The sequence below is a fragment of the Mustela nigripes genome, chromosome 5 (assembly GCF_022355385.1).
Source record: "Mustela nigripes isolate SB6536 chromosome 5, MUSNIG.SB6536, whole genome shotgun sequence".
In the NCBI taxonomy this organism is placed as follows: domain Eukaryota; kingdom Metazoa; phylum Chordata; class Mammalia; order Carnivora; family Mustelidae; genus Mustela; species Mustela nigripes.
Genome location: NC_081561.1, coordinates 128,133,305 through 128,157,795, shown reverse-complemented (window position 1 = coordinate 128,157,795; position 24,491 = coordinate 128,133,305). Strand labels below are relative to the sequence as shown.

Here is a 24,491-nt window from a genome sequence, read left to right as displayed (position 1 = left end):
TAGTTGGCCACAAAGCTGTTCTCTTTTTGGCCTTGTTTTCTCCTTCAAGGAGTTCACTCAGTCTTATTCTTTTGTGTGCTTTAGCTGCTGATTCCTAACCTCTTTTCGAAGCTTAACACCTGGCTAACTGCTCACTGGACATGTGCAACTCCATACTCCAAAGGCAGTTCAGGTTTAACAAGTGACACGTCGTCATTGTCTTATGTCCCCTCTCATGGCCAATGGCACCCCGTTTAGTCAACCAGCTGGGAGTCACCCTAGATTTCTGTTTCACTCTTATTACTCATATCCAGTGACTAAGTCCTGCTGATTTTAACTCTTCACGGTTCTTTTCCTCTCCATCAGCTGCTTTAGGCCAGGCTCTCATGGTCTCTAATCCAGGCCAATGACATAACCCTGACATTTGTTTCCCTGCCTGCAGGCTTGCCCTCCCAGAACATCGTTGTACTGCCACTGTGACCTCTGTAAACTTCAGATTGGACCGAGTCAATTTCCTCAAGAGCAGTTTAATGGCAGGCTTTCCAAGGCCATCTGCATAGATTCTCCACTCCTCACTGATGGCACCCAAGGTCCGTCATGCTCTGCTTCTGGTTATACTGCTGTTCCCTCTTGGCACCTCTCACCATGTCCCCCCTGGCAATTCTGCATTATACCTGGCTGTCCCAAAGAGCATGCTTTCTCAGACCACTTTCGCTTCTGCTCTGCTCTCTTGTTTTGTCTATGCGTCGATGTGGAAGGAAGGACATCCTCTTCAAGACTCAGTTCGAGTCCTTGAAGACTTCCCTTCATTAGCAGTGTAGTAACATTATGGTCAATGATGGAGTTTAAAAAGTTTTTCCAAACAGATTATAGACAGAAAGGAAAGGAGTATTACCAATAAATGTTCGCAGACAGCGTCTGTCTCCATAAACCTCCCAGAGCTGGGGAAAAAAACACACAGAAATATTAAATTGAATACAAGACTTCCATAGAATGACAAGTTTCAATCAAGAGCAACAACCATTTGCCAGCTATGTGTGTGCATGTCTGCGGGTACTGGGGATTTAACCAAAGGCATCATACATTAAACACACACACATACACACACACACACACACACACACACACACACACACTCCTGAGATCTGACAAAGATACAGCAAAATATCAAGAGCACTTAGGTGGAGCTGATACAAGTGATCTTCCCTTTCTTCTTATTCTTTTCTATATTTGACATATTTTCCATGATGAAAAGTTTCTATTTATGTAATACGAGCTACTTCCAGAAGAACTAAATGTTATTAAAACTACCATGTTTATAACATTTTGGTACTGAAGATTTTTTTTGAACTTTCTAAAGTAACAAAATATTATAGAAGCTATATGAAAATGATGATCTAAAGTATAATAGGCTAATAATTCTCATCACACCTAAAGTGAATTAATACATACAATAGCTTCAAAACTCCCTTTCTTCTTTCTTCTTTTTTTAAAGATTTTATTTATTTATTTGTCAGGGAGAAAGAGCACAAGCAGGGGGAGTGGCAGGCAGAGGAAGAAGCAGGCTCCTCGCTGAGCAAGGACTCCATCCCATGCAAGACTCCATCCTAGGACCCTGTGACCGTGACCTGAGCTGAAGGCAGACGCTTAGCCAGCTGAGCTAACCAGGCACTCCTAAAACTACCTTTATTCTTGCGTGCCTCAAATCTAATCCTCAATAATGTTACAAGTGTTCTAAAAGAAACAGCACTCTGGCCACCCGTGCCAGTAGGATAAAGTCTCAGTCCCCACAGCATAGCAGGCAAGGACCTCTAGCACCTGATCCTTCGCTGATGCCTGTCACCATTCTGTATCTCTCAGATTGAAGACTCAGCAGCCACAAACTCATAGTGTTCAGGCCATGTCTATCTACTACTATTACCTACGCTCCCCTCACCCCCACCACTTTTTATTTAGTTACCTTTCTGCTGAAGGACGTTTCCTCTTAGAAACCAGAGCTTTCCACCTGACTCTATAACTATCACTTACATCATAATGAAATGATCACCCTGAGGGCAGGGACAGGGCCTTGATAAGTTTTCAGTCTCAGCCCCTTGCATGTAATGGATACCTAGTAAATGTTTATACATGTGAACAAAATTGAACACTAGGCTTTTTTAAGACCTTCATCTCAACTAACATAGCTTGTATTAAGTCAAAGTTAAAGGAAACATGGGGGGGGGGTGCCTGGGTGGCTCAGTGGGCTAAAGCCTCTGTCTTCAGCTCAGGTCATGATCCCAGGGTCCTGGGATGGAGCCCAGCAACAGGCTCCCTACTCCTCTCTTCTCTCTTCTGCCTGCCTCTCTACCTACTTGTGATTTCTGTCTGTCAAATAAATAAATAAAATCTTAAAAAAAAAAAAAAAAGAAAGGAATAAAGGTTTTCACTCTAAACAGTTTGGCCTTTGATTTTTAAGCTACTGAGTAGAGACAAATGCCTAAATGATTGCTCTCATCAAGAAAAGCTACCTTCATATATTGTTAATATCCATGAATTGTTTACAAAGAGCAAAATTTTAATGATTCAACTTTCCAAGCCTCAAGAGTATTACAGAGTTGATATTTCTTGACCATCATAACAAAGTAGACACAGAAGACACACAAAAAGATAACTATTCTTTCAGATTTACGATTTTTTAAAAAAGCTTTCCCCATGTTCAAGCTGACATGCTGTGGCAAGTAAATTTTTCCCTACATACTCTATAGCAGAAATCTAACTTAAGGTGGAGCCTCCTGAGACGAAAGAAACTGAAAGAAGAAGCTAGGAGCGTTTCTGCTACTTGGTATCTACTTGCATTTATAAGAAAAAGTGTGAATTACATTATCTACTTTCTAAAATGGGATTTCTAATGCGTGTTCTCTCTAGCTCATATGGTTCTGAGGAAAAAATGAACTCAGTTACATATCCAAAACCTCTTAAAAAATGCATTACTAGTGGTTAAATATTTGTGTATCTAAAACCAAAGTGATTGATTACATTCTAATCAGTTATCTAGGCTTACAAAAGAGCCTAGCCAACTGGACCACAGAGCCACACATGTTTGGAAGGAATTCATAAATGGCTGTATTCACGGAGCCTAAGAGAAAATAATTAGGCTCTAATTGCCTATCAAACACAAATTTCTTTATAATTAACCAAACAGACTTCACCAAAGCACTAGCTCTGCAGCATTCCTACTCTGTTACTGAAAACTCACCTTAATTTTACAGTCCATGGAACAAGACAGCAATAAATGGCCAGAGAGAGGGAATAATCTGACGGCACTGACGCCCTATAAAAAGGTATTACAGTAATCAATCAACTGAAATGAAACATAAGGAAAGGACAGTATATTTTTAGGCCATCTAATTTACTTTTTTCTTCATTCCAAAAATCATGCCCCAGAATAAGCTTTGTTAGTATTCCAAGAACAGCCTTTTTGACACTAAACTTTTGAAGATATGTTCTTTAACCTTTAATACCAACTTTCTCACCCAAGGGAATTCTTAAGTCAATCAAGTTGCTAATGCTCTCTCTCCCTTCTTTTACTCAGTTCCTTTGCTCTTTGCTAAAAGCTGGGAATTATCAGTTGGAATAGTGCAGATGACAAGGAATATCAACATCAGAAGTTTCAAGTCTCCTGCCTCTGCCTTAGTCTCAATATGATCATAGTTTATAAACCAGAAACCATCTAATCTTCTCTTAAGCATGGTAATCCCAAGAGCTAAGGTAAAATTACTGATGTTTGATGCTACTACCAACCCATTATTCACTGACATTGCACCCTAGAAAAAGCAGAATGTGGCAGGAATTTCTAGGGAAAGGCTTGGGCTACCAGAACACTGAATTCTGAATGGTATGTCATGGCCAATCCCTATGACAAACCTGCTTACCTTAGTATGTCCAGACCACACATGAATTTGCTTTTTGGGAAGGTAACACTTCTCAGGTGGCACAGTCGACCGAAGATTAACACCAACATCCTGAGGTATGTGAAGATAGGATCTACCTTGGTAGTCATACATTTCTTTAACTGAAACAAGACAAAGGAAAGCAGTGAACAAATACAAGCTAAACCAGATAAACCTGTATCCTTAAGGATACAGATAACACCTACTGTATCCTTAGGGATACAGATAACACCTGTATCCTTAAATGATAACAATTTACTCACAGGGCTATTGTTCCTTATTAAGGCTTAGGTAACAACACTCTGAAGTTAAGTCTAAGAGTCAGCTAAAATTGAGCTGTTTGAAATCCCTGCTATTATTTACAATTAGAAGTAGTATTTTGGAATTTCTAAATACCCAGAGAATATCAGTCCTTTAAATAAGATGTATAGTTCTTTTACTTAGTTACACATTTTAATGATATTTAAAGAAGATTTCACTGCAGCATAATTATATCAAGGGAAGAAGAGAAAATGCTTGGGCCTTGTGAGTCACTGGCAAAGGCCCAGAAGCAAAACAGGATAGAAAAGAAGTTAAAACAAAAATATCAACCATCCTTTTCCCCGGACTTGCTCTTTTGTGCCCTTCCAGGTTCCTTTTCCATTCTCTTTTCCACTTTGAACACAAAGTTTGCAGTGAAGTCACTAGTGGGACTTAAATTGCATAGTGTGCATAAAGCATTTAGTAACCTGCCTGCCACACAGTAAGTCCTGAGTAGCTGTTGGCTGTTAATTTGATTACGGCTGCAAGCACCCTAGTATTAAATTGCGTCCTTGGAGAGAAAACTGGAATTTGAGAAACCAAATATGGACTCATCAAACCTAAATATTTGATATTTGTGATCTAACTTTAGAATAATCAATACAATGGCACTAAATTATTCTTTACAGTTTGATAATCACTACATAATTTTCCAAATATAACTGGTTATGAATGAACCAGGAACATTCTAGAATATTTATAAATCCTTTTGGAGTACCATTTCCTGAATATGCATTTTCTTCCACACATCAAAATTAGTCTGAGAATCTGAATCTCCAGTCTATTCACATGAAAAACAAAGTTTTTCTTTTAAAGTATAACTTAGTTATGAATGATATATATATCTGGAGATAAGAGTTAAAAAATTAAAAACAAAAGGGTAAAGTGACTGAGGGAAGAGTCTGTTCTTAGGAAAGAACAGATTATGGACAATTCAGATTTCTTCTTTACTATTTTAAAAAATTCACTAGCACTTCAAAGAATCATCCGTGGTGATCATTAATCATGTTATTTTCTCTCCTTTATTAGAATATGAAGACTCTGCTGTAATTTCTTTGAGAAGCAAATTGTCAAATATAATTATTCTTAATATAGTGAAGTACAGCAGCTGATTAGTAAGGGCAGTTGATACATATGAACAGATAACAGACCGAATATATGAAAGTTTATCAAGAAAATGAAGAGGCATGGGACGCCTGGGTGGCTCAGTTGGTTGGACGACTGCCTTCGGCTCAGGTCATGATCCTGGAGTCCCGGGATCGAGTCCCGCATCAGGCTCCCAGCTCCATGGGGAGTCTGCTTCTCTCTCTGACCTCCTCGTTCATGCTCTCTCTCACTCAAGTAAATAAATAAAATCTTTAAAAAAAAAAAAAAAAAAGAAAATGAAGAGGCATAAAAAATACATTACCATGTAGGATTGTCTTCTCCTCCCCAGGTTTCTCTTCTTCCTGTTTGCCTTTTTTCTGCCTCTTTGCTGTAATTTCATCCAATTCTTTTTGTTCTTCCTAAGGAAATTAAGGAGTGAACTTTGAAATGGATGTTCTGGAACCCCACTGTGCCCAAAGCTGCTTATAAATACTTTATACTGAGCTCCAATTTTGCATGAAACAATAACTGTTACGTATGTCTCCAGGGATAATAGTCTCAACTCTCTGACTGATTACAAATGACATGAAACACATAATGGGTACCAGTTAATACTTTTAAACTCATTTTATACAAAACCCACCTTTCTGGAACACCTAGAAACAAATTTATTGTAGTATGCTAATTATGTAAGCAAAAAAAAAGAAAAAACAAAGTAGCTAGAAAATCTGGTATTGGAAAGGAAACTCAATTTTTGTACACAATGCTGTTCTCCAGTAAACAGCTTTTACTAAGTCATAAGGATCTAAGCAACCACCACAGATTTGTGACACAGCTTTTATGGGAGGAGCAGTGCAAAACAGATGGTCTAATATAAATAAAAAGCGGCACATGTATATGACTGAGATACATGGATAAAAGATACAGCTAGAATACAAGCTTCACGAGGACAGGATTTTCTTGATCTTGTACACTGCTATATCCCTAAGACCTAGGACAGTCACTGGCTCATAGAGACAGTAGGATTAGGAGATGGAGAAGGACAGGTAGAGTTCTATGGTTTTACCTTATAAAACTTCATAGTATTATTATTTTTTCAAATATAGATTATTCTTTGTTAAAAATTTTTTTGAAATTTTTTCAGTGTTCCAAGATTCATTGCTTATGCACCGCACCCAGTGCTCCATGCAATACATGCCCTCCTTAATACCCACCACCAGGCTCACGTATTCCCCCACTCCTTTCCTTTCCAAAACCCCCAGTCTATTTCTCAGAGTCCACAGTCTCTCATGCTTCATCTCCCCCTCCAATTTATCCCAATTCACTTTTCCTTCTCCTTCTCCTTCTCCTAATGTCCTCTATGTTATTCCTTATGCTCTACAGGTAAGTGAAACCATATGCTAATCGACTTTCTCTGCTTGACTTATTTCACTCAGCATAATCTCCAGTCCCGTCCATATGGATACAAAAGTTGGGTATTCATCCTTTCTGATGGCTGTGTAATACTCCATTGTATATATGGACCACATCTTCTTTATCCATTCATCTGTTGAAGGGCATCTTTGCTCTTTCCAGTTTGGCAATTGTGGACATTGCTGCTATGAACAATGGGGTACAGATGGCCCCTTTTTTTCACTACATCTGTATCTTTGGGGTAAATACCCAGTAGTGCAATTGCAGAGTCATATAGAAGCTCTATTTTTAATTTTTTGAGGAATCTCCACACTGTTTTCCAGAGTAGCTGCATCAACTTGCATTCCCACCAACAGTGTGAAAGGGTTCCCCTTTCTCCACATCCTCTCCAACACTTGCTGTTTACTGTTTTGTTAGTTTTGGCTGTTCTAACTGGTGTAAGGTGGTATCTCAATGTGGTTTTGATTTGAATCTCCCTGATGGCTAATGATAATGAACATTTTTTCATGTGTTTGTTAGCCACTTGTATGTCTTCTTTGGAGAAGTATCTGTTCATGTCTTCTGCCCATTTTTTGACATCAGCTTTTCTATAATTTTAGAATTGGTGGTGGGTTTTATTTGTTTGTTAAAATTTTCATAGCAGCTAACAAATAAAACTCACCACCAATTCTAAAACAATAGAAAGGCTGATTCTGTGGTTACTATTGGAGTACGTAGTATCAAGAGCAGCTACCAAGGTAGCTTAATAGCATTATCAATTTTTACTAAATTTAAATTATTAAAAATTGTTCAATGTTGTATTTTAATTAAAAATATAGAAGAAAATAAATCAGAAAAGGATAAATTAAAAATATTCCCAAGAAAAATAAGAAAATCTGACTCAACCACAGCAGAGAAATATTGATGAGTCCTCATTTGGTTCTCTAAAGAAATCTCAAGTTTATTAATACAGTTCTCTTTCACAGCATCTACCTGAACTGGCAATGAAAAACATCAGAACTTACTTCTGAGGGTTTGGCTACATCTTTTTCATCCACATATTTTGCCCATGGTCCCAAGAAACCATCAATATTAGATGCATCATTTTCTTTGAACTTTTTCCTCTTCTCTATCTTTTTCTGACCAGTTTCAAACACGGTTAAACCTACATTAAAAAAAAAATGGATATTTTCTAAAGAAACAGTAGCATATATATAATTTTTACTTTATGTGGTTAAAGAAAAGTGATTGTTCAAGTGACCAAAGATTCCTTAAAGAACAAAAAATAAAGTCTGTATGAATCTGCCAGGTATACTAACTCATGCCATACAAAGAGAAACTCAACCTTCTGGGAAGAGAAGCTTTCTACTACTGCAATGTTTTGAGAGTCCTAATATACTTAAAGAAAAGACCTGATTATATAATCCTACAAGGTACACAATCCTTTTTAATGAATCAAGGACCTAGATCAGTGGATTTTACCACTTTCTGAAAGGAATCCAGCAACTTAGTATCACTAAATAATGATAAAACTACTTTTTTGTTGTTGTTGTTTCAAGAGAGAGTGTATATACACGGACAGAGGGAGAGGGTGAGAGAGAATCTTTAACAGGCTCCATGCTCAGCGTGCAACCCAACATAGGGCTTGATCTCACGACCCTGAGATCATGACCTGGGCTGAAATCAAGAGTGGGGTGCTCAACCGACTGAACCACCCAGGTGCCCAGATAAGGCTACTTTTGAAAGCAAGAATAAATTAAAATTTATCATTTAAAAACTGAATTATAGTAAGGAATTAGTAACTTAAAAATTAACAATATATATATTAAGCAAGGTTTCACAAGAATCTGGTATTCTTCTAAGTGATCGAAATCTAAATTGGACTTCTCATACCATAAATCTTAGATTAAAAAGAAAACAGGAAAGAGGATGTTTCTGGTTGAGATTCTGATTTGATCACTAGGAGGCCGCAAGTTGCGTGTAGTCATTAAATTGGAAAAGAAAGGTTTATGGGAGTCATAATCACAATTTAACTGTTAACAGAAAATTTAACTACATAAAGACATGGCTTGTAGACGTCTAACTTATACAAAAAAGCTTGTCTATATTAATTCAAATGAGTTTCCTTTAGGTTGTGTGCTACAACAAAAGCTTGTCAAATTCTGTTTTAACAATAATATAGCTCATACACTGAAGGTTGCTGGATGATACAGGGTCTTCTAAGTAGAAGTATCCTCGTACAAGCAGCATATTCTTTTTCTTTTTAAGATTTTATTTATTTGACAGACAGAGATCACAAGTAGGCAGAGAGGCAGGCAGAGGGGAGGGGAGGGGAGGGGAGCCTGATACAGGGCTTGATCCCAGGACCCTGAGATCATGACCTGAGCCGAAGGCAGAGGCTAAACCCAATGAGCACCCCCCAGCTGCCCAGCATATTCTTTTACTTATGAGCATATTTTATGGATAAGATTCCAGTGATGAGCTTTGTGACAAGTCAGCATTTAGAGTATGATACTTTGTCTTGTAAGTACAAAATGAATATGAGCACAGACACATATTCTAAAACATATTTGAACTTAGCCTTCAAAGCAACCCTAAGACAATCTCCATAGACAATATATAATAAAACTTGTTCACTCTGTAAAAATGTAGCTTGACATCTGTGCTGAGAAATAAACTGCAAACATTTGCTACACATTAATTATAATTTATTGAATGATTTCTACATGGTTGGCACTGTGCCCAGTACTCATAACTACACGAATGATAGGTACCAACACCTTCCCTACAAGGTTGCATTCCTCATAAGTGGCAAAAACAAGCTTTAAACTATAATAGTTCTAAACTATATTGCTCTATATTACTTGTCTCAACTTAAAAATGAAATCAATCTAATAAAATACTAGTTTTTCCTACTGTCTCAGGTCAATCTGCAAGACAGCAGTTGTATGTGTGTGTGTATATATACATATATTTGATATGAAATATTTCAAATAAATTTGAATAAATTACCTTGATTTTTTTCAGCTTCTTCTACTGAACCAATATATTTAGTAGACACTTGATGGTTATCTAATGAAGGGTCTAATGCATAACCTGTAAGGAAAAAGTCCATATTACTGATCCCATCATTGCCATTTAAAATTCATTTTCTTACATACAGATACACTCATCTCACGTTTTCCTTCCCAGATGCTGAAATGGTCTCTCAGCATCTCAGGATGGACCATGAAGGACTTCAGCTGAGTAAGAAGTATCTTCTAGAATAAATCTAGCATGCTGACCTTACATTATTAACAGTCTCTCTGGCCAAGCCAACGTTAGTCTAATTTCTAAGATCTTACAAATATATGTACATCACACATTTGGAAGTTTAGAAACCATTCCTTTTTGGTTTTGATACTAGATAATACAGGGCTGTAGCTTATCAAATTATATAAACTATTAAATACTTTTAAAAAGAACAGAGTAAGAAGAATTATATAAAATCTAGCTATTATTTTGAAAATGCTATTCTCTGTAAAGACACCCGTTCCTCTCGGTTTTAAAATAATACATTTCTACTTCATAAATCATCATGTATGTTTCCTTGGTAAGAAAAGTAAGTATGAATATCAACTGGCATGTGAATAACTCCTTCAATAAGTGATGAAAGTATGTCGCTACTATCGATATAAAAGTAGTCTGCCATGGTGTCTGGGGACTTAATTAAGGAAAGAAAGTCTGTATTAACTCAAATCAATTTTTCTTAAGTGGGGGTGCTATAACATGATATATGTTTGGTAAAATTACTTCTAGTAATCAGCATATTTACAAAAGAGACCCAGTCACTAATCAGTTTATGGTCTATGACTCATGTGAATGATCACAAAATACATTAAAGTACTGGCCACTTTTTTAAGGGGTACATCCTAATGGATAAAGTTGACACTTTAATATTCCAGCTAAAGATTAAGGAGAACTTCCTTTGGGAAACAGAAAAAGATTTGTCATCGAACACACTTTCCAAATAAGCTAAGGATATAGGTAGGTATTCAACGCACCCTCATGATAGACTAGACTAGAACCAACCACCTGGCTATGAACTCAACTGCATGTAGTTTTTTTAGTATTAAAATATGTTCTTGGCCAGTGGAGAGTGCTTGATGGCAGAAAAGCAGCTTTGGAGTAAACTCTTTGAAATCACAGATCCAAATCCCATGAGTTACTTTATCTTTTGTCTCTTTGAGGTACAGAGCAGTCTTCTGTAAAGGCTTTTTTAAATGAACTTTTATAAGGCTCATACAAAATTTAGACCAACATATCTGATGTTAAAAATCCCCATCTCAGTCATAAGAATTGATCTACAATGTAATTCTATCTTGGGAGAGATTTATGTCTATACAGATGACACTGTGTTATTTTTGTTTGGAGGGATGGATTGGGAGACAGAGAGGAAAGGGAGATCCCTGGCACTTCCTGTGATACCTACAGAAGCACCAATCCCCAGCTCATCTGGCCACAGCCTTGTTTCTGAGCACAGGAATTCATGCTCTCTTCCTTCTCCCCATCATCTACAGTAAAATAAATCTTTACTGCCAGTATCACCATGACTACTGCTACTGCCTCCCACCTCAGGTAGTTAAGGGACAGCAATATTTTCCCTTCACAAATGAGAGAAGTTAAATATTTAGCTATATGCCCTACTAGAAGTCAGCTAGACACAGAAGAAGACACAATTCTAACACTACAGAATTTTAGTCCAATTAGTTTTCTAATATCCTATGTTTCAAGAAAGTGACTATGTCTGCATTTTAGTTCTGAGGTAGCTCATCTATCTTGCTGAAGTTTATTTTCCTTACTATATTTTTAATATAGTTAATACCTACTTTCTTCCTTTGTAGTCTTATTTGAAATGGCTCTATTTCTTAAAATTTTTTATTTCAATTCAATTCAATTTTATTTAAATTCAATTCAATTCAAAGTACGCCAACAGAGTGTATTATTAGTTTCAGAGGTAGAATTCAGGTGATTCATCAGTTGCATCTACCGCCCAGCGCTCATTCCATCGTGTGCCCTCCTTAATGCCCATCCCCCAGTTACCCCATCCCCCACCCACCTCCCCATCCCAGCAACTCTCAGTTTGTTTCCTCAAGTTAAGAGTGTCCAATAATACCACTTTTATTATTAGATCTGAGAAAAACAATCCGCAAAGAATGGTCACAAATACAGGGAAAAACCTTCAACCTCACTAGTGGTCCAAATGAAACAAATTAAAGAGATTAAATATTACATATTTTTGTTATCATACAAATAAAGGAAAAACGATCAACCAGATCTTGGGTAAAGAGAAAGAGGGCTTGCACAGGACTTGCACATGGTGGTGGCCATGTAAGGTGGGAGAATTCTTTTGACAAGATGTAACAAAACCTTCAAAAACATTTATATTCAGTTAACATGCAGGAAACCGTAACACCACCACTTGGACCATGTTTGCTGGCTCCTGCCACCATTCCAACCCTTGCCTCTGGTGCACAAGAAAGATCCAGAACCATGACCGACTCCAAGTATTTCACAATTGATAAACATGGAGAAATCTTTGAATTTGAAGGCTGAACTCAACAATGAAAAGAGGAAGGGGGCTGTGAAGAAAGTGACTGCTACCGTGGCTGTGGGGAAGGATGTCAGCTCTCTCTTTCCAGATGGAAACTGACAACTGGAATTAAAGAAGCTTGGGTATCTCTGTTTGATGAACTATGCCACGAGTCAGCCAGACATGGCCATCATGGCTATCAACGGCTTTGTGAAGGACCGTGAAGATCCCAGTCCTCTCATTTGGGCCTTGGCCATCAGGACTGTGGGAGTGCATCTGGGTGGACAAGGTAACGGATGATCTCTGTGAACCCCTCTGCAAATGCTTGGTGGAGGAGGAAGCTATCCCTGTGTGTGGAAAACAGCAGCACTCTGTGTGGCAAAGCTCCATGATATCAATGCCCAAATGGCGGAAGATCATTTCGAGATTCTCTGTGGGATCTCAGAGCAGATTCAAACCCAACTGGCTAATGCTGTAGGAGCATGCTCTAAAATCAGCGAATCTTGCCCAAACAGCAACCTACTTAATCTGAACCAAAGAACATTAATCAGCTGCTGACAGCCCTGAATGAGTGGGCTGGATGGGCTCAGATTTTCATCTTGGACCTTCTGTCTCATTACAACCCTAAAGATGAGCGCCAGGCTCAGAGCACCTGTGAGCCTGTAACTCACTAGCGGTTTCTTGCCAACTGAACCGCGGAGCTTTCAGCAGTAAGAGTCCTAGTGAAGTTTCTAGAGTTGTTATTCAAGGACTGGGAATACTGCAATATGCTGCTGAAGGAACTGCCCCTGTGCTTGTCACTGTGCTGCCCAGGGAGCCGGAGGTATAGTATGTTACCCTGAAGAGTATCAGTGTAATTTTCCAGAAAGGCCCCAAATCTTGAAGCAGAAAATCGAAGTCTTCTTTGTGAACCACAGTGATCCCATCTATTCTAAACTAGATCAGTTGGACATTGTGATTCGTTTGGTGTTCCGAGCCAACACCGCTCAGGTTCTGGCAGAATTAGAGGAATACACCACAGAGGTGGATGCTGGCTTTGCTTGTGAAGCTGTGCAGGCCACTGGCCGGTGAGCCATCAAAGTGAGCTATCTGCAGGGTGCCGTGTGTGCACGCTGTTTGAGCTCCTCCAGACCAGAGGAAATTATGTGATCCAAGAGGTAACTGTTGTTATCAGGGAGAGCTTTCACAAATATGCATCAAGTAGGAAAGCACCATGTCACTCGGTCTGAGAACTTAGACTCGCTGGATGCACCAGACGCTCGAGCAGCTATGATCTGGACTGGGGGAGAACATGCGGAGAGAACGGACAGTGCTTCAAGTCACTGGAGAGCTTTCTGGAGGGTTTTCCCGACGAAAGCCCAGGTGTAGCTCATTCTTCTTACTGCCTTCGTGAAACTGTTTCTCAAGAAACCATGAGAAACACAGGAGCTGCCATAGTGAGTCTTGAGTTTGGCAACACAGGATTCTGCTAATTCTGACTTTCGAGGCTGGGGCTGGATTTATTGGTTCCTTTTCTCAACAGACCCTGTCACAGCCAGAGAAGCAATCTTGTTTGAGAAGCCACTGGTGTCTGAGGAGGCAGATCTTAGTAAGATCAACTCTGCTGGAGGGACTAATCTGCCACATGGTTTCTTTGGCCTCCATGTACCATAGCCACCCAATACTTTTATAGAAGGGAGTCATGCAATCCAACACAAACACTCGCCAGTACAACATGGGAGCACTGATACAGGTGACAGCCCTTCCCACACCACCACTGCCACCAACCTAAAACAGGCTCAGGTTAGCCACTCCCAAGGTGACCTTCTAGGAGACCTTTTAAACCATGACCTTGGCCCCCAGTCAATGTGCTACTGGCGTCCTCCATTCAGATGGGAGCAGTGGGTCTCTTGGGAGGAGGACTAGATGGTCTGGTGAGACAATCCTTTGTCCCTTCATCAGTGCCTGCAAACTTTGCTCCTTTACCTACTCCTACTGTGGTCAGCAGTGGTCTGAATGACCTGCCTGAACTCTCTATGGGGATAGGCATGGCACCTGGTGAATGTCTGGCTGCCTGTAGTAAAAGCTAAAGGCCTGGAGATCTCTGGAACATTAAGTCACTGCAAATGGCACATCTATATGGAAATGAACTTCACCAACAAAGCTCTCTAGCACATGACAGACTCTGCAGTCCAGTTTAACAAGAATAGCTTTGGGGTCACCCCAAGCACTCCTTTGACCCTCCATGCATCAGTGATGCCAAACCACAGCATTGATGTCTCCCTGATTCTCAACACCTTGGGCCCAGCCATGAATATGGAACCTATGAATAAACTGCAGATAGCTGTGAAAAGTAATACTGATGTCTTCTCATCCCACTCAATGTACTTTCTGTAGAAGATGGCAAAATGCAGCACCAGGTCTTCCTTGCAACGTGAAGGATATTCCCGAAGAAAATGAGCTTCAGTTTCAGATTAAGAAATGTCATTTAAATGCTGACACTGTTTCTCAACAAACTGCAAAACAACAGTGTTTATAACTATTGCCAAGAGGAATGTGGAAGGGCAGGACATGCTGTACCAATCCCTGAAGCTCACTAATGGCATTTGGATTTTGGCTGAGCTATACAGACAGCCAGGAAGCCCAAATTATATGCTGTCACTAAGTGTAGAGCTCCTGAAGTCTCTCAGTACATCTATCAGGCCTACGACAGCATTTCTGAAAAATGAACAGACCGGTCTGGTGCCCTCTGGCCCCCCTGTGATTGGTACAAACCAAGAACTCTTATCTGAAAATACTAAGAAATTGTATTACTGTGTAAAATTTGAACCCCCAAAACACTGAGGCCACCCACCAAGGCAGTGACCAGTCTAACCTGTGCTAACACTAAGGCACAATCTGTTGGATAGTTTTAGCTTTCATTTTTTAAGTCTTTAACTCACTAAATAGTTCAATCTGTGTTTTAGCCCACCACTCCCTAATGGGAGAGGCAAAAACCACTGGCTATTTAAAACAAAAAACAAAAAACAAAACAGGCCTATTTTTGAAACCAGGTCTAAAGCCAACTGAGTAGTTTTTTCTTTTTTTCTTTTATATTTATTTGACCCACAGAGTGAGTGAGCATATGCAGGTGGGGTAGCAGACAGGAGAGGGAGAAGCAGGCTTCCTGCTGAGCAAGGAGCCTAATGCCAGGCTCTATACCAGGATCCTGGGATCATGACCTGAGCCCAAGGCAATCCCTTAACCAACTAAGCCACCCAGGAGCCCCAAACTGAGTAGTTTTAAATGCTTATTCTTACTATAGGATAATTTAAGAAAGAAAATAGATATCAGATAAACTTAAGCCTTTTCTTTTCTGTTTTGTTTTAAAGTAGTCATAGCTCTCTAAATTATTGCTTAAGTCCTTTACAAGCAAAGTCTTTAAAAGTCTGTTTCATTATAGACTAATATAACAAACTCATGATTCAATAAAGTTGATTTTTGTGTGCCTCATATATACTTGATATTTACATGTGATCCCTCTCCAAGTTACTCTGTACTATAATCATTCTATACTGAAAAATTTGTCTTACCTTTTTATTGGTGTTCTATTATAAGCATTTTCTAGTGTTAATATGTAATCTCAGTTCGTCATTTTTAAGCACTATGTCGTGACTGTACCATAATTTACATAATTATTCTTATGTTGGAAAGTTACTTTTTTTCTAATTTTTAGAGAATAATGTAAACTGATTCACTGTAAAGTAGTTTAAAGTTTTAGTACAGATAGTCTTAGTGATTTATCACAATATAGTCTTGGAAATTGGTTGTAAAGATTGTCATATTTCATTGATCATATTTCACCATGACAAAGTTATAATTGACAGTGTGCCAAAAGCTAAGACTATATACCTCTGAAATCACCTAGAAGGGTTGGACACTTCCAGTCCAAAAAATGGTTATCCTGCATTGTACGCATCACAATGCATTATAAAGATCATCTTCTTTTAAAGGAGATTCCCAATCTTGTGTGCATGTTAACTTTCTTAAATTTTACCACTGATAGGATATGATTATTCTACACAATGAATCTGTAGCCATTCTATTTCCTGATGTCCTTTAGTGAACAAAAGAAAACATTTCAGAGATAAGATCTGAGAATAAATAAAGAATAAAGTCCATCACTAAATAACACGATAAAAAGAGTGTGCCAAAAAAACAAATAATCTGATGAAAAATGGGCAGAAGACATGAACAGACGTTTCTCCAAAGACGACATCCAGATGGCCAACAGACACATGGAGACATGCCTGACATCACTAATCAACAGGGAAATGCAAATCAAAACCACAATGAGTATCACGTCACACCTGTCAGAATGGCTAAAATCAAAAACACAAGAAACAACTGGGGTTGGCAAGGATCCAGAAAAAAAGGAACCATTATGCACCACTGGTGGGAATATAAACTGGTGCAGCGCCTATGGAAAACAGTAGGGAGGTTCCTCAAAAAGTTAAAAATAGAATTACCATAGGATCCAGTAATTCTACTACTATTTACCCAAAGAATATGAAAACAGTAATTCAAAAAGATATATGTAACCCTATGTTTATTGCAGCATTATTTACAATAGGCAAGTTACGGAAGCTGGCCAAGGTCCATTGGCGGATAATGGATAAAGAAGATTTAATACATATGCACTGGACTATTACTCAGCCATAAAAGACAATGAAATCTTCCTATATGCAGCAACGTGGATGGATCTAGGGGGTATAAAGTCAAGTGAAATAGGCCAGTCAGAGAAAGACAAATACCATATGATTTCACTCATATGCAGAATTTAAGAAATAAATGACCAAAGAAGAGACAAAGCAAAAAACAGACTCTCAACTAGAGGAAACAAACTGGTGGTTACCAGGAGGGAGGGAGGTGGGGGAATGGGAGAGATAGGTGAAGGGCATTAAGAGTACACTTATCATGATGAGCACTGAGTAATGTACAGAACTGTTGAATCACTATACTGTATATACTATACTGCAAATTAATATAACGTTGCATGTTCACCATACTGGAATTAAAAATAAAAGTAACCTCTTAACACTATCTGGTCATTTACCAACTTCAACAGCAATCTGCATATGATGGGCATTCAATAACAAGTGTTCATTATCAAGTACAACAGAGAATATTCTGTTTTTAAGGCCATAGAATATTTCTAGTACTCAGAAATAACAGCATATTTAGAATGATAGCTAAAAACATGAGTTCATCTTCCCATTTGTATAAATATAGATGCATTTAAGGAAATACACTACCTTAAGAGGAAACTGGATTAGTAAATTTAAAAAGAAGATAAAACAGATTATTCACACAAAAGTGTGTCAAACTGGAAACTGTAAATCTTAATCACCTTACCGTATGTGGCAAACGTTCTTCTTTGCTGTTCAAACATAAAGTCATTGATATGAGCTGGTTCAGCATATCCAGAAAGCATATTCCTAGGGGCAGCCATTTGCTGTGTCCTAAAGGGATTTTCTGGTCCAAACTGCAATGTTATAAGAAAAAAAATAAACTTAAGTTCTGATATATAAAGCTAAAATTACTAGAATTATTCTACAATATATTATCAACTCTAAATCATTAGGGGCTATTGGGGGATATACTGGGTTCCTATTGAGGAACATGTTCCCCACACATGGTTCGGTGCAGCGGGGCAATGAGTGATTAGCACTGTTTGTCAACCCCTAGGTCAGAAAGAGAGGAATCCAGCTCTCCTAAGTCTATGGGGGTGGGGGTGGGGGCTATTTAAATTTAAATTAAGTAAATTAAATTAAGTAAAAATTCAGTTCCTCAGTCACACTAGCCAAACTAAGACTTCAAGAGTCACATGTGGTTATTGGCTAATACATTTCCACCATTGCAGGAAGTTCTATTTGACAGTGCTGCTCTTGATAATTGAAAGTAACTGTATTTTTGTCTAAATCCTGAATTGGGATTTTTTTGTGGCGACTTTTTTTTTTTTTTTTTAATTTGTAAAGATGATTTTTGGTGACTTTATTTCAATAATGGCACCATGATGTAATTTTAAAAGATACATGTTTCTTCTCCACTAGATTATGAGTTCCTCAAAAGTAGAGACTTAAAATCTTCAATATTTACCATAATGCCTGGCATATAGAAAGCACTAATGAAGTAAAGATTACTCAGAATCCCACTGGGGGCAGAGTATAGGAAATAGAAAATAAAAGTAAAATGCTTGAAAAAGTCCCCAGAAAAGACATTATAAATGAAAATAAAATTTCTCTACTGTGAAAAGCCACACTAACAAGTCTTATATAAATTAGTACATTATTCTCTGTTTGGTTTATAAATGCTTCCACAACAGTTTCTAAATGTTATTTACTTTGATCTATAAAAGATCTATAAAAAGCCTATAAAAAACACACAAAACTGACTTCCAGTTTTTTAAAAAATCCTGGAAAGTTAAAGCGGTATTCTCCTTTTCATGTTAGAAATGAAGGAAAAAAACTAAAGATGATGTATTTTATCTGTCCTCATGTCAGGAGTTTTAGTCTTAATTGGTAGAACCAGGTTAGAAGAAACCCTAGTCTAGGATTCCACTGCATTGTAACATTCTTTAAATGTCAATCATAGTAGCTTTTTAAAAAATTGGGTAAAAAAGTACCAGATTATATCAAGCACTATTAACTTAAAAATATTTATTTAATGGTAATGGAAAAATCCAACTTTGTATTTTTTTTTTAAGATTTTATTTATTTATTTGAGAGAGAGGGAGAGAGAGGGAAAAGTGCAAAGGGAGAGTGAGAGGGAGAAGCAGACTCCCAGCTGAGCGGAGCGCCTGACATGGGACTCAATCCCAGGACCCTGAGATCATAACCTGAGCCACAGGAGGATGCTTAACAGACTAAGCCACCCAGGCATCCCTGTATTTTCTTTTTAAATGAAGAATAAAGTGAACTTCCCACTTTGGAAATTGTGGAATTAGACAAGGTATTTTTATTTGAGCTCTGTATATTGTCATGATGAAGTATTTCGAAGTTAGAACATCTTTAGTCACTACCATTAGAAACCATCTTTCCTATGATTCATTTCAAAGAGCCATAAATATAACTTATTGATCCTCTCTTAAGCAGAACGCTGCCTTCTCCAGATACCAACATTATATTATGCACAAAAATCTGAAATTAATTGTTACATGTGCCTTATGGTTTTTTGCTTCAGAAGAAAATAAATTACTATAATACTTTTATATTGACAGCTTCGACTTCTATATTTAAAATGATTCAATTTAAAAATATCCAATTTTCATTAACTTTCATTACTATTTATTCTGAATTATAAACTTTCACTACTATTTATTCTGAATTATAATAAAGGACAGTGCTAAGACTTCATAGCCCACATTAGTCCCTCCTTGTTGCTGGGCGGAAATGTAGGGGAGAAAAACACTTAGACTGCTGAATGCTGGCAATTACAGTCACTTCTTCAGTCATGAAATTTATTACAAATTTATTACATTTTACAGATATTTAAGCTGTGACAACAAAAAGATCTTCTAATGGGAAGCTGGGTTGGGGGAGGATCTCCGTACTTTTGGCTCACCTTAACTGCCTGGTTACCAGCAGCTATTGGAACTGATCTCAGAGACATTAAATAAACGCCAACAAAGAAAGGGAGAGAATGTTACTCAGCAGAACTCAGCTCTTCCGAATTACTTAAAAATTATGTGTCCCAGATGTTCCTGGTCTCTGTGAATATGCACTTTTTAAAATTCTGGGTTAACCATTAAAAAACAAAACAAAGCATAGGAGTGCCTAGCTGACTCAGTAAATCATGCGACATTTGATCTTAGGGTTGTAAGTCTGAGCCCCATTTTGGGTGCAGAGATTACATAAAAATAAATCTTAAAAAAAAAATAAAAACAAAGCCTATAAAAAACACACAAAGCTGACTTTCAGTTTTTTTAAACTGCTGGTAATTAACTAAGTTTAAAGTAAATTTGCATTCAAGGGATTTTAAAAATACATATTTAAGTTAATTAGGTATGAGTATTTAACAGTTTTTAGTTAAGACCATACTGAAATACACCACAGTCAATTATAATCTTAATCTCCCATATAAAATATACGTATTTAAGTTTCATAATTCAGACTCAGGATATTCCTGAGTCTGAATGAGTATGTTTACATCTTTCACCTGAGTGAAGTAGTGATTTATTTATAAAGTAGGAGGAAAGCATTTTATTTATTTGACAGAAAGAGAGAGACAGTGAGAGAGGAAACAAAAGCAGGGGGAGTGGGAGAGGGAGAAGCAGGCTTCCTGTGGAGCCTGTGCTCAATCCTAGCACCCTAGGATCATGACCTGAGCCAAAGGCAGATGCTTAAGTGATTTAAGCGTCCAGAGAAAAGCATTTTTTTAAAAAACTCACTTATTTGTGTATTTGAGAGAGAGTGAGGGCATGCGTGTGTGGGGAGAAGGGCAAAGGGAGAGAATCCCAAGCAGATCCCCCACGGTTCCTGGAGCCCCACACAGATCCCACGGCCGCTGACATCACGACCCATGCTGAAACCAAGAGTCCAAGGCTCAACCGACTGAGCCACCCAGGGACCCTGAGGAAAGCATTTTTAATTTGTTAAGACACTGGTAGATAAATCTAAGAAACCTGTGTATTGTAAAGCTGTGGCTCTCAAAAGTCTTCAGAAGGTAGAATGCTTGAGGGTCAGTGTCTTAGTAGTAAAACATTAGAGGAATTAAGAAAACTTACACTGGTAAAAACTGACTGTATGAAATCATAATAATAAGTTTACATATAGAATGCCCCCCCCAAGTTACTGAACTAATAGTCATATAATACTTAGATTGCTGGTAAGTTTTTCATTAATATTTATTGTAGTCATCAATGTTTAAATACTTATAAACAGACTTTAAGGTAAGAAGGGCCTTTTGATAACTTAATTATTTTCCACAAATTTGGAAAAGATCACCACCATTCAATTTTATTGGCAGAACACCTTGATCTTTTAAGACATAAGAGCACAGTTTAAATATTATTAATATAAGAATATTTTATTAGTGTGGGTTTTATGACCTTGGGCCTCAGTTTCCTCATCTACAAAATAAAAGAACTGAACTATCTGATTTCTAAAGTTCACTCTAACATTAGTATTTACAACAGCCCTCTGGCCAAAAAAAAAAAAAAAATCTCTGGCCAGATTTTTAACAAAAAATAAGATTTTTTTCTTTCAATTTTGGTATTTTTTTCCATTCCTAAAAGTACTATTATTTTAAATCTGAAAATCTCCCTGAGGCTTATGGGTTTTATATGAGTCTACAAAAGCTGGCAAATACACATTTCTCTAAGTAAATCCAAAAAGGATGGAGTGAAAGGAAGAAAAGCAGTGGACTAAAACAATGGCTAGTATCCTTCAAGTTCTGTCTGTAATTTGAGAAAGCTTATCTGGATACTAAGTTAGACCATTTTGGAAAAGTCCTTGGTTGGGAGGGAAAAACATATTTTATAAAATGAAATAGTCAATTCAGTTAATTTACTGAACTGGCAAAGTCAAAGTACGTGCATAGCGGTGTGACATGTAAACCCCGTAACAGTCTGCAAACTGCTCTTCCAGACACAGAGCAATCGTTAGGAGTGACATGAACTCACATTCTCAAATATGTTACTGAGACATGGTTTCCTCGAAACAAAACAGGTATTAGAATACTTATTGCACAGGATTATTGTGAAGACTAAAAGAGATAAGGTACACAAATACATAAATTCCTCCGTATGCTACCTGGTATACAGTAATAAATGACAGTTTCATTTTATTAGTTTCTGTTCCTGTTCTTTTCCACCATGCAAACCCTTAATCAAATTAGCCTTCCTACAAATTCAGCTCTGATTATGCCACTCTTTAATAAGAATTTTAAAAATCTATTTATCACCTATTTTTTTAAAAAGATTTTATTTATTTATTTGACAGAGAGTGTGATCACAAGTAGGCAGAGAGGCAGGCCGAGGGAGAGGGGGAAGCAGGCTCCCTGCTGAGCAGAGCCGGATGTGGGGACCCTGGGATCATGACCAGAGCCTAAGGCAGAGGCTTTAACCCACTGAACTACCCAGGTGCCCCAATATTCCTTATTTTAAATAGTTCTTCCTCTGTGCAACTTTTTCTTATCTTCACAATCAGATACAATCTCTCCCTTAACTTGAATACCACTTCAGGCATATACAAAACAGTCTGCTCTCTATCTTTTTTTAAAAACAACACTGAACGTATCATCTCTGGTAAACAGTAGCTTGAGGAGAAGGACTGTATCTTTTTTCCAACAATGGATTCTCAACATATGGGAACGTAAATTTCATCAAGCAAAGTTCCTGCTAACACCTTTCCACACTTTGTCAAATTATACAGATCCTAGTCATAAAATTCAAAGGCAGTAAGCTCATTTAGCAACCAGGAAAAATAGTAATGTTTTTCTCATTTGACCACCTCATCTTTCTTTTCTTAAACTGATGACAAGCATTAGTGTTCTAACATAAATTAATTTATATTTTGAATGCGAGGCTCCCTAACATGAGAAAAAAAACTCAGAATACTAAAAGGATTGGTAATCTCACAAAGAGGATGATAGGCCTAATGCCACACCAGTATCACCAAAAAAATCTTAAATCTCCTAAATTTCAAAAACTCTAGTCACACAGCAATATATTGGTTATGCAAAAGTCTAAAAATGGAAGAGAAAGAGACTTCATATAAAATGCACTGACATGAGAATGTCACACACCACACTACTTCCAAATTTTCTTTTTCTGCATTTAGTGGCCCTATTTTATGTAGGCACTTTTCATTTGAAAAATCACGAAGCATATATGTAATATACAACCTTTCGTCACTGTGCCAGCTAAAATGGTACCAAGGGTTATGAAACAGTCCATAGGTTCAGCAGGCTAGAAGGATTTAAGAAAAATAAAATAAGATTTAAAATGTGCTGCAGTACGAGAAAGAGATCTCTGCTTACTAGACACCCTGGGAACTGCCGGAGCCCTGTCTAAATACTACCACTGACATCGTTGGCCATATTCTAAGTAACTACAGAAACCTGAGCAGGCAAATTATACAGAACAGCTTTATGACTCTGCTTTATCAAAAAAAAAAAAAAAAAAAAAAAAAGGACAAGTGACTACAAGCCAGAAAACCAAAAAATTAAAAAGTACCTCTTTATCCAGTTGCAATAACATATGACCCCATACCCCATTTTTAAAGTATTTCTTAAAGACCCTACTACTGAAGGCCTATTTTGTTTTATAATGACCATTTTTTGGCATCTCTATTTCTCAATCAGGCCTTCTTTCCTTTATAAAAATGAAATAGCTAGGAATTTATTTTTTTACACTAAGACTTTCCTAAATGGACAATTTTCACTGTTTTTTGGCCTTTCTTCCTTCCTCATTTTCTTTATGCTTCCATCACCATTTATCACCATCATTTTCACCATCACCACCATCTTCATCATCACCACCATCATTATCATCACCATCATTAAGATATCTTACCCAGAGCAGGCAATACACACTGTGACCACTACCGAGCAGCAAACACGTTAGCATGGCATTTCTTCCCAGCATTTAGCACAGGACCATTTGTAACCAGATGTTTCACAACACACTACGCACTGATGATGCTAATAATAAATTCTTTTTCCCTTATGGGCAATTTGTAATACTCCCTAAACAAAACTGAGGAAGATGTTAACTACGTTCTTGTCTAAGAATCAGATATTTTAAAATTTCTTTTTTCGAAAGGCACTGTTCCATTCTGTCAGATGTTGTATGTTGGTAGATGAACAGTAGTGGATTTTTAAAAGTACATTTTCTTGGGGTGCCTGGGTGGCTCAGTGGGTTAAGCCTCTGCCTTCCACTTGGGTCATGATCTCAGGGTCCTGGGATCAAGCCCTGAATCGGGCTCTCTGCTCAGCAGGGAGCCTGCTTCCCCCTCTCTCTCTGCCTGCCTCTCTGCTTACTTGTGATCTCTCTCTCTGTCAAATAAATAAATAAATAAAATCTTTTTTTTTTAAAGTACATTTTTCTTTTCCTTTTATTTAAAAATTGAGATATAACTGGCATATAATAGGACATATTTTTTCAAAATTTAAATAGCATACTCTCTTGAGAAAACTCTGAAAAATTCACCAACTGTTTATCTACTTATGTATAATTCAAATGCTTTAGCAAAAGGCCGAATCTTGAATAGAAT

General features: G+C 37.6%; 1 protein-coding gene and 1 pseudogene across 1 annotated transcript in view; one reads left to right on the top strand and one right to left on the bottom strand.

Annotated features, from left to right (window-relative positions):
• CDC40 (cell division cycle 40) overlaps nucleotides 1-24,491 on the bottom strand; it is a 49,580-nt gene that overhangs the window by 13,967 nt on the left and 11,122 nt on the right. Inside the window, exons 3-9 of the mRNA XM_059401202.1 lie at nucleotides 17,632-17,761; nucleotides 9,699-9,782; nucleotides 7,712-7,851; nucleotides 5,617-5,713; nucleotides 3,891-4,030; nucleotides 3,215-3,289; nucleotides 875-920 (exon numbers count right to left, since the gene is read on the bottom strand). Of these exons, the coding sequence (XP_059257185.1) occupies nucleotides 875-920; nucleotides 3,215-3,289; nucleotides 3,891-4,030; nucleotides 5,617-5,713; nucleotides 7,712-7,851; nucleotides 9,699-9,782; nucleotides 17,632-17,761 (712 nt within the window). The remainder of the gene's footprint in view (nucleotides 1-874; nucleotides 921-3,214; nucleotides 3,290-3,890; nucleotides 4,031-5,616; nucleotides 5,714-7,711; nucleotides 7,852-9,698; nucleotides 9,783-17,631; nucleotides 17,762-24,491) is intronic.
• LOC132018509 (AP-2 complex subunit beta-like) lies at nucleotides 12,219-14,966 on the top strand (annotated as a pseudogene).